Source organism: Penaeus chinensis, chromosome 37, assembly GCF_019202785.1.
Source record: "Penaeus chinensis breed Huanghai No. 1 chromosome 37, ASM1920278v2, whole genome shotgun sequence".
In the NCBI taxonomy this organism is placed as follows: domain Eukaryota; kingdom Metazoa; phylum Arthropoda; class Malacostraca; order Decapoda; family Penaeidae; genus Penaeus; species Penaeus chinensis.
In genome coordinates, this window is record NC_061855.1 from 4265724 (window position 1) to 4275723 (window position 10000).

The 10000-nt window shown below is 43.8% G+C and overlaps 1 protein-coding gene across 1 annotated transcript in view; it reads left to right on the forward strand.

Annotated features, from left to right (window-relative positions):
* Positions 1-10000, forward strand: part of LOC125045265 (nidogen-like) — a 59583-nt gene that overhangs the window by 27387 nt on the left and 22196 nt on the right. The window contains exons 7-16 of the mRNA XM_047642469.1: positions 340-464; positions 723-808; positions 2343-2488; positions 3423-3507; positions 4271-4346; positions 5254-5441; positions 6272-6397; positions 7651-7809; positions 9263-9642; positions 9906-10000. The exon at positions 9906-10000 is cut by the window's right edge and continues 14 nt beyond it. Of these exons, the coding sequence (XP_047498425.1) occupies positions 340-464; positions 723-808; positions 2343-2488; positions 3423-3507; positions 4271-4346; positions 5254-5441; positions 6272-6397; positions 7651-7809; positions 9263-9642; positions 9906-10000 (1466 nt within the window). The remainder of the gene's footprint in view (positions 1-339; positions 465-722; positions 809-2342; positions 2489-3422; positions 3508-4270; positions 4347-5253; positions 5442-6271; positions 6398-7650; positions 7810-9262; positions 9643-9905) is intronic.

Below are 10000 nucleotides of genomic sequence, written 5' to 3' on the forward strand. Positions count from 1 at the left end.
AAACGACCTCTCCCCCTCAAAACGACCTCCCCCTCAAAACGACCTCCCCCTCAAAACGACCTCTCTCCCTCAAAACGACCTCTCCCCCTCCAAACGACCTCCCCCTCAAAACGACCTCTCCCCCTCAAAACGACCTCTCCCCCAAAAACGACCTCCCCCTCAAAACGACCTCTCCCCCCAAAAACGACCTCCCCCCCTCAAAACGACCTCTCCCTCAAAACGACCTCTCCCCCTCAAAACGACCTCTCTCCCTCAAAACGACCTCCCCCTCAAAACGACCTCCCCCCCTCAAAACGACCACTCTTGACCTCGCTTCCCCCCCCCTTCTTCCTCCCGCAGGGCTTGGACGTCTTCAACAACATCCAGGTGAAGACGACCATCACGGGCTCGATCCCTACCGTTCCCCTCGGCTCCAAGATCGAGATGGATGCCTTCAACGAGGAGTATACCAGGGTCGAAGCCAGGTGGGTGGTGTAGGGGTGGGGTTGGGGTGGTGGGGGGGGGGGGGTAGGGGAGGTGGTGGTGTTGGGGGGGGGGTGGTAGGGATGGTGGGGGTGGTGGTGTGGTGTGGGGGTGGTGGTGGGGTGTGGGGGGTAGGGGGGGTGTGGTGTGGGGGTGGTGGGGGTGGTGGAGATTGTAGCGGTAGTGGAGGTTGTGTTTGAGATTGTGTTGGTGGTGGTGTGGTGATGGAGATTGTGTTGGTGGTGTGGTGGAGATTGTAGTGGTGGTGGTGTGGTGGAGATTGTGTTGGCGGTGGTGTGGTGTTTGAGATTGTGTTGGTGGTTGTGTGGTGTTGGAGATTGTGTTGGTGGTTGTGTGGTGTTGGAGATTACGTAGCTATTGTTTTCGGGTGTTGTTGGAGGAGTTGGTGTTGGTTTGGTGTGGCGTTGGAGATTTCGTACCTGTCGTTGGCGATCTGGAGTGGTATTGGAGTTCGCGTAACTGTTTTTGTTGTTGGTGGGTTTTTTTTTTTTTGTAGTGATGTAGTGTTGGAGATCACACAACTGTTTTTGTTGGTGATGGCGGCTGTGTAGATACTGGTATGTTATTGCTGGTAATTACGGTGTTGTTGTTGGTGGTGAAAGGCGGTGTTGATGAATACGTATTTGTTTTCGTTGTTGATGGCGGTCCTGTGGTAGTGTTGGTGATGGTGTTGTCGTATTGTTGTTGGTGGTGAAAGGCGGTGTTGATGAATACGTATTTGTTTTCGTTGTTGATGGCGGTCCTGTGGTAGTGTTGGTGATGGTGTTGTCGTATTGTTGTTGGTGGTGAAAGGCGGTGTTGATGAATACGTATTTGTTTTCGTTGTTGATGGCGGTCCTGTGGTAGTGTTGGTGATGGTGTTGTCGTATTGTTGGTGGTGGTGATTCTACTACTCGTGATGTTGTTATCAGTGGGTTCGTTTTTCTCCAAGAGTGTGCAACAGAGAAGCACGTATTTGTGTTGTTGTTGTTGATGTTGTTGTTATTATTATCATTATTATCATCATTATTATTATGACTATTACTATTATTATTATCATCATTATTAAATGTTATTATTATTATTATCATTATTATTATTATTATTATTATTATTATTGTTGTTGTTGTTGTTGTTGTCGTTGTAGTTGTTGCTGTTTTGTTGTTATTATCACCATCATCATTATTATCATTATTATCATTATCATTTTTATCATTATTGTTATCACTATTATTATCATTATCATCATTATTATCATCATTATTATTACCGTCATCGTTATCATTACTATCATCATCTTCATCATCATCATCGCTCCCCCTCACCATCCCTCTCCCCCTCCCCCTCACCATTACTAGCATCCCCTCTCCCCTCTCCCTCCTTCCTCATCACCATCCACCTCCCACTCCCCCTCCCGTCTCCCTCACCATCACCACCCCCATCACCATCCTCCTCTATCTCCTCCCCCTCCTCCTCACCATCACTGTCCTCACCATCCCTCTCCCCCTCCCCCCCCTCCTCCTCACCATCACTGTCCTCACCATCCCTCTCCCCCTCCCCCCCTCCTCCTCACCATCACCCCCCACCATCACTATCCTCACCATCCCTCTCCCCCTCCCCCCTCCTCCTCACCATCACCCCCATCACCCCCACCATCACTATCCTCACCATCACTATCCTCACCATCCCTCTCCCCCTCCCCCCTCCTCCTCACCATCACCCTCACCATCACCCCCACCATCAATATTCTCACCATCCCTCTCCCCTTCCCCCCTCCTCCTCACCATCACCCCCACCATCACTATCCTCACCATCACTATCCTCACCATCACTATTCTCACCATCACTATCCTCACCCCAGACCCCCCTTCCTCCCGCAGGTCAGTTACGAGCGAGGTCAAGCAGGGTCTTCCGCCTCAAGGGTCAGACGATCGACACTCCCTTCAGCGTGGAAACCACCTTGGACTATGACGAGTGTGACTGGAAGCCTCGGACACCTGAAGAAGATGAGACCATCAGGCTAAAGGTGGGTTTTGGGAGGGAGGGAAAGGAGGGAGGGGAGGGAGGGATGGAAGGGAAGGGGAGGGGAGGAGGGAGGGAGGGAGAGAGTAGGGGGGAGGAGGGAGGGAGGATGGGAGGGAGGATGGGAGGAAGGAAGGGAGGGAGGAGGGAGGGAGGGAGGAGGGAGGGAGGGAGAGAGAGAGAGGGAGGGAGGGAGGGAGTGAAGGGAAAGGAAGGAGGGAGAAAGAAGACGAAACTAATGGATTTCGTGCCTCTGATTAGGAGGAACTGCTTATTTATCTCCGTAAAAATAAAATTAAAGGATTATATAAGATTTTCTTTCATTTATCGATTTTTTTATTCATGTTGCTTGTTGATCTTAATTAAAAGTTATTATGCAGAAAGGAGACAATTTTTATCATCAATAAACAATCGCTATTTATCGCTATCCATGGTTTCGCGTTTTCTCTTCTCTCTTCTTTTATTAAAAGTATTAAAAACCTTCTTTTGATATCAGTAATAGAAATATTTGACAGAACATTACATTATTTTAAATCTATACATACATACATACGTATATACAAGCATACATACATACATATATACATACATACATACATACATACATATATACATACAGATATACATGCATACATAAACACACACACACACACACACACACACACACACACACACACACACACACACACACACACACACATACATACATACATACATACATACATACATACTTACACATACATACATACATTCATACACACACACTTCCATACGTTATGCTGATATATTACTATCTATCCATCACAAACAACCCAGATACACACAAGCTATATAGTCTAATCCTAACCAATCCTAAGTTACAATCTCTCTCGTGAAACACACCAGTCCCTAAGTATCACATTTTTCACTAACGATAACACTTTCCCATATTGTTTCAGGTGGCGGAGAACATCTTCATTCAGTACGACGCACCAGAGCAGATCGTTCGTTATGCTCTCTCCGCGAAAGTGTCGCCGCTCGATGGTAAGCAAGCATGGTTATTAATCCGATATCATGATAGTAATGATTAATTCAATATATGTATAATAATTAATTGTATATATGATATTCAATATATGTATAATAATTAATTGTATATATTATATTCAATATATGTATAATAATTAATTGTTTATATGATATCCAATATATGTATGATAATTAATTGTTTATATGATACTCATTATCAAGCCGATTTTAGATTAGAAATGCTGAATATTCCAGTTAAGTGATTTTAAGGTCGTGCTTGCGTGTTTAGAAAAGGGGGGTGGGGGGTGATGTGTGTTTAAGAGGGGGGGGGAGGGGTATGTGGAAGGTTTATTTATAACAATAAAGTTCAAACGGGGATGGTTTATTGAAAAAAGTGAAATTATTCAGTCATATTTGTTCATTAATTAGATAATTTTGAGCATCACCATAATCGACAGCATTGTCTTGAAGAGAGATAGATAAATAGATAGGTAGATAGATAGATAGACAGATATAGAGATACTGATAGATTGATAGATAGACAGATATAGAGAGACTGATAGATAGATAGACAGACAGATATAGAGAGACTGATATATAGATAGTTAGACAGATATAGAGAGACTGGTAGATAGATATAGAAAGACTAACAGACAGATAGATAGACAATATACACATACATACATACACTAAAACATCAAATCATACCACACCAAGGAAAAAACAACGCCTTAAAAGCACGTTCTTTTTCATAATTTTTTTTTCCGTTCCTGCGCAGAGCCCGACCCTTGTGTTGAAGGGCGGAGGACGTGTGGGCAGAACAGCCAGTGCGTCGTAGATGGAGATAATTACAGGTAAGAGAGAGATGGCTTAATACACTGTCAATATATTATTTTTATTTATTATTATTATCTTTTTTTTTTTTTTTTTTTTTTTTTTTTACTTTATTTTAATTTGATTTGATTTTTTTTTTTTTTTTGATTTGATTTTGTTTATTTCCTTTTCTTTTATTTCATTTATTTCACTGATCCTTTTTTTTTTCTCTCTCTCTCTTTATTATCTATTATTCACTGATTTAATGATCTACTTTTGCAAAATTTACGTGGATTGTTTTATATCATTATTTTCAGTAACAGACAAAAAAATAATCTTAATGAAAAAATCCATTTAAGCCCCTCCTTCATCCAAGAAATAGATAGATAGACAGATAGACAGATAGACAGACAGATAGGTATATAAATTAATTAATAGATAGATAGATAGATAAAGAAAGGAATATATAAGTAAAACCATATGATTAACACCTTTTCATTAAGTAAAAAATATCCTTCAGTGCAAGGATAACAAAAATCCTCTTTTTTAACCAAGAAAAAGTACTTAGAAGATTAAAAAAAAAAAAATTAATCAAGACAGACAAGAGTCAGTTATTCCTAATTAAGGAATTTAATCAAATAAAGGAACAGACTCAGTAATTCCCAATTAAGAAATTAAATAAACTGAAAGAACAGTCTCAGTAATTCCTTATTAAAGAATTAAATCGAATTAAAAGAACAGTCTCGTAATTCCCAATGAAATAATTAAATAAACTCAAATAACAAATTTACTAATTCCCAATAAAATATTTAAATCAAATTAAAAAAAACAGACTTAGTAATCCCCAATGAAAGAATTAAATCAACTGAAAGAACATCCTCTCTAATTCCCAATAAAAAAATTAGATAAAAATTTAAAAATTAATTCATTCCATCTTCCCTCCTTCAGGTGTGTCTGTGAACGCGGTTACGAGGAAGTCTACGATTCAACCATCAACAAAGCCCTATGTCTGGATGTCAACGAGTGCAACACAGGCCGTGACAACTGCCATGCTGATGCCTTCTGCGTCAACAGCCCCGGCGGGTTCACTTGTTCCTGCAAGGAGGGATTTGTGGGCGACGGAATCGAGTGCCGGAGTAAGTCTTTTGGTGCGAAAAGGATGCTGGTTAAGGGTGTGGGTGTGTGGGTGGGTGTGTGGGGGGTGTTGTGTGTGTGGGTGTGTGGGTGGGTGGGGTGGGTGTTGTGTGTGTGGGTGGGTGTGTGGGGGGTGTTGTGTGTGTGGGTGGGTGTGTGGGGGGGTTGGGGGGGTTGGAAGGGAGGGGATGTTGTGGGGGGGGAGGTTGTGTTGTGCTGTGTGTGTGTGTGTGTGTGTGTGAGGGGGGTGGGGTTGCGGGGTACACACACACACACATACACACACACACACAAAGCGAGAGAGAGAGAGAGAGAGAGGGGGGGGGGGGTCATATTTCGTATGATCTTTTTTTTAAGAACTTAACTTTCAAACTATGTGCTATAAATATCCATAGCACCTCTACTTTTGTCATTGGAAGTTTCAAATTGAAAACTTTGCTAATTACAATAACAATTATTTTAGAATATATGAGAATGAGGAGAGAGAGAGAGATAGAGAGGGGGAGGGAGAGAGAGAGAGAGAGAGAGAGAGAGAACGAGAGAGGGAGAGAGAGAGAGAGAGAGAGAGAGAGAGAGAGAGAGAGAGAGAACCAGAGAGAGAGAGAGAGAGAGACAGAGAGACAGAGAGAGACAGAGAGAGAGAGAGAGAGGGGGGCGAAAGAGGAGAGAGAAAAAAAAGCGAAAGACAGAAAAATAATGAAAAAAATAGACAGACAGACAAACACACAAACAACAAGATAAAACCAAAAAACAACTTAAAAAAAAAAAAAAAAAACACAATCTCACTATCTCCCTCTCCCTCCCCCTCACCCCCCGCCCGCCCGCCCGACAGGAGAAGCGAGCTGCGGCAGAATTCCCTGTGACCCCAGTGCCGTGTGTGACTTCAGAGGGCCTACTCCTCGCTGCGTGTGTCGACCTGGCTACGTCGGAGATGGATTCGTGTGCACTCTGGATCAAGGTTGGTCACTCTTGTTGTTGTTGTTGGTTGTTTTACCGTAAAATCAGTTCCGATTTAAGCACCGGCATTAGCATTCTGGGGTCAAAGTCGGGTTGGAAAGAATCTGGCCATTGGATCACATACCCTTTCTCCTTTACGAACATGTCCCCTGTTAGATATTCTGGAAGTAGTAGTAGTAGAAGTAGTAGTAGTAACAGTAGTAATAGTAACAGTTGTAGTAGTATTAGTAACAGTAGTAGTAGTAGTAGTAGTAGCAGTAGAAGTAGTAGTAGTAACAGTTGTAGTAGTATTAGTAACAGTAGTAGTAGTAGTAACAGTAGTAGTAGTAGTAACAGTAGTAGTAGTAACAGTAGTAGTAGTAACAGTAGTAGTAGTAACAGTAGCAGTAGTAACAGTAGTAGTAGTAGTAGTAGTAACAGTAGTAGTAGTAGTAACAGTAGTAGTAGTAACAGTAGTAGTAGTAACAGTAGTAGTAGTAACAGTAGTAATAGTAGTAACAGTAGTAGTAGTAACAGTAGTAGTAGTAGTAGTAGTAACAGTAGTAGTAGTAACAGTAGTAGTAGTAACAGTAGTAGTAGTAGTAACAGTAGTAGTAGTAATATAAGTACAGGTAGTAGTAATAGTAATAGTTGTTGTTGCAGAAGAAAAATTAGTAGTAACAGTAGGAGTAGTAGAAATAGTAGTAGCATTAGTAGTAGAGGAAGAAGTTGCAGCAACAGTAGTAGTTGTAGTAGCAGTAACAGTGGCAATCGTAGTAACAGTAATAGTAGTGGTAGTAGTAGAAGAGGAAGAAACAATAGCAGTAGTAATAGTAGTAATAGTAGTAGTAGTAGTTGTTGTTGTTGTTGTTGTTGTAGCATCAGTAGTAGAAGTATAATAGTGAAAATAGTAGTAGTTATGCCTCATCCATCTCATAACGAACGGTACAAAACAGGTTAACACCAATATATCCTCTCACTTTAACACCACACATTCCCCTCACTTTCAGACCAATAATTCCCCTCATTTTAACACCAAACAATTCCCCTTACTCTAACCACTGATTCCCCTCACTCTAACACCACACATTCCCCTCACTTTCACACCACAAATTCCCCTTACTCTAACCACTGATTCCCCTCACTTTCACACCACCAATTCCCCTCATTTTAACACCACACATTCCCCTCACTCTAACACCACCAATTCCCCTCACTCTAACACCACCAATTCCCCTCACTTTCACACCACCAATCCCCCTCACTTTCCCGCAGGCGAGAGTCTGATCGACCAACAGCGAGACTGTATCGACGCCGACATCTGCAGTCTTTACGCTGACTGTGTCTATGACGACGAAGTGCGAGGTTTCCGCTGCGTCTGCGCCCCGGGATATTTGGGAGACGGACTCACCTGCACAAGGGAGAGAACGACAGGTGAGTGTGCGAAGGGAGCGGGGGAGGGAGGGAGAGGGTGTTGTGGGTGGAGGGAGAGAATGAGGGAGGGGGAGGGTGTTGTGGGTGGAGGGAGAGAGAATGAGGGAGGGGGAGGGTGTTGTGGATGGAGGGAGAGGGTGTTGTGGATGGGGGGAGAGAGAATGAGGGAGGGGGAGGGTGTTGTGGGTGGAGGGAGAGAGAATGAGGGAGGGGGAGGGTGTTGTGGATGGGGGAGAGAGAATGAGGGGGGGAGGGTGTTGTGGGTGGAGGGAGAGAGAATGAGGGAGGGGGAGGGTGTTGTGGATGGGGGAGAGAGAATGAGGGAGGGGGAGGGTGTTGTGGATGGGGAGAGAGAGAATGAGGGAGGGGGAGGGTGTTGTGGGTGGAGGGAGAGAGAATGAGGGAGGGGGAGGGTGTTGTGGATGGGGGAGAGAGAATGAGGGAGGGGGAGGGTGTTGTGGATGGGGGAGAGAGAATGAGGGGGGGGAGGGTGTTGTGGGTGGAGGGAGGGAGAATGAGGGAAGGGGAGGGTGTTGTGGATGGGGGGAGAAAAAAATGAGGGAGGGAGAGGGTGTTGTGGATGGGGGGAGAGAGAATGAGGGAGGGAGAGGGTGTTGTGGATGGAGGGAGGGAGAGGGTGTTCTGAGTGGAGGGAGAGAGAATGAGGGAGGGGGAGGGTGTTGTGGATTGAGGGAGAGGGTGTTGTAGATGGAGGAGGCAGAATAAGGGAGGGGGGGGGTTGTGTTGTTGAATTGTTGTTGTTTGTTGTTGAATATGATTTCTTTTGTAAATTTATATGTATATGTATTTGTTTATTTATTATTTTGTTTTGAGGAGGAGGGACTGAGGAAGACTGCCTGAAAACATATCAAGTGCCTGTGTGTAGATAAGGAAAAGAAAAGAAAAAGAAAAAACAGGCTGTTCTGCCGTTCCTTTTTAAACTTTCGCAAATATGAGATTAATGATAATAAAAAAATAAGCTTTCAATGCAAATTCAATTGTATAATTTCATTGTGAAATGTGCCATGAATCCTCTCCTAAAAATACCATTAGTAATTTCTTTTTCCATACCACAAAGAATTATCAATTTTTTGCCCCGTCCCTCTACTCATAAATCTTGTTCTTTAAATGTCTCTGGCAATTACAAATGCTTTCCCTTCTGAATGTCCTAGGTAATTCCGTACCCTTTCCCTTAGTAAAGTTCAATAAACCTTTTGCTTTTTCATACCACTATCCTAGGTAAATCCTCCTCTTTAATAATTCTGTGTCTTCCCTTACGAAGGTTCCCTACTATACGCTTTTCCATACTATAAGCAATTCCTCACGCAGAAATCCTCCTTTCTAAATGTTATGAGTAAATCCTAATGTTTTGCCACAATAGAGCTTCCTAAACTGTTCCCTTTATCCGCCATTGAACATTTCTCACGCCCCTGCCCTGTCCTCTCCCCGCCAGAGGGCTGTGAGACCTCCGCCGACTGCTCGGCCGATGCAATCTGCAACGAGACACCGGAGGGAAAGAGGTGTGAGTGCCAGCCGGGATTTTCCGGCGATGGATACATCTGCAACGGCCGACAGCTGCCCCCATACCAACCCGAGGTACCCTACCAGCCGTACCAACCCAATGATCCTTATGCACAGGGTGAATATGAGCAGCCGTTCCAACCTTACCAGCCGGAGGAGCCGTACCAACCTTACCAGCCAGAGCAGCCGTACCAACCTTACCAGCCAGAGCAGCCGTACCAACCCTACCAGCCTGAACGGCCGTACCAACCTTACCAACCGGAGGAACCATACCAACCACAGGAACCACAACAACCATTAGATGCTGGAGAGGTAAATGGGCATCTTATCTGCTGTCTTGCAGACGAACACCGAAAATTATAATTTCCTTTGATCAGTAAAGATCACAAAAAAAAAACATAATTCTTAACAGCTATAACTCACGTAAAGCATAATTCATGACAGGCATAGTTCATAGCTAGCATAGTTCAGACATGACATGACACTAACAAAGTACCAATAACTGATAACGAATAACTAATCACCAACATAACTAATCCATCAACTCTTCTCCCCCCCCCCCCCCCCCCCCGCAGAATCCCGAGCCCGAGTGCCTCTTCGGTGTGTGTTGGTGCCCAGATGCCTACCAGTACGACAAGGACAGGAACTTGTGCATCGCTGGTGACACTTC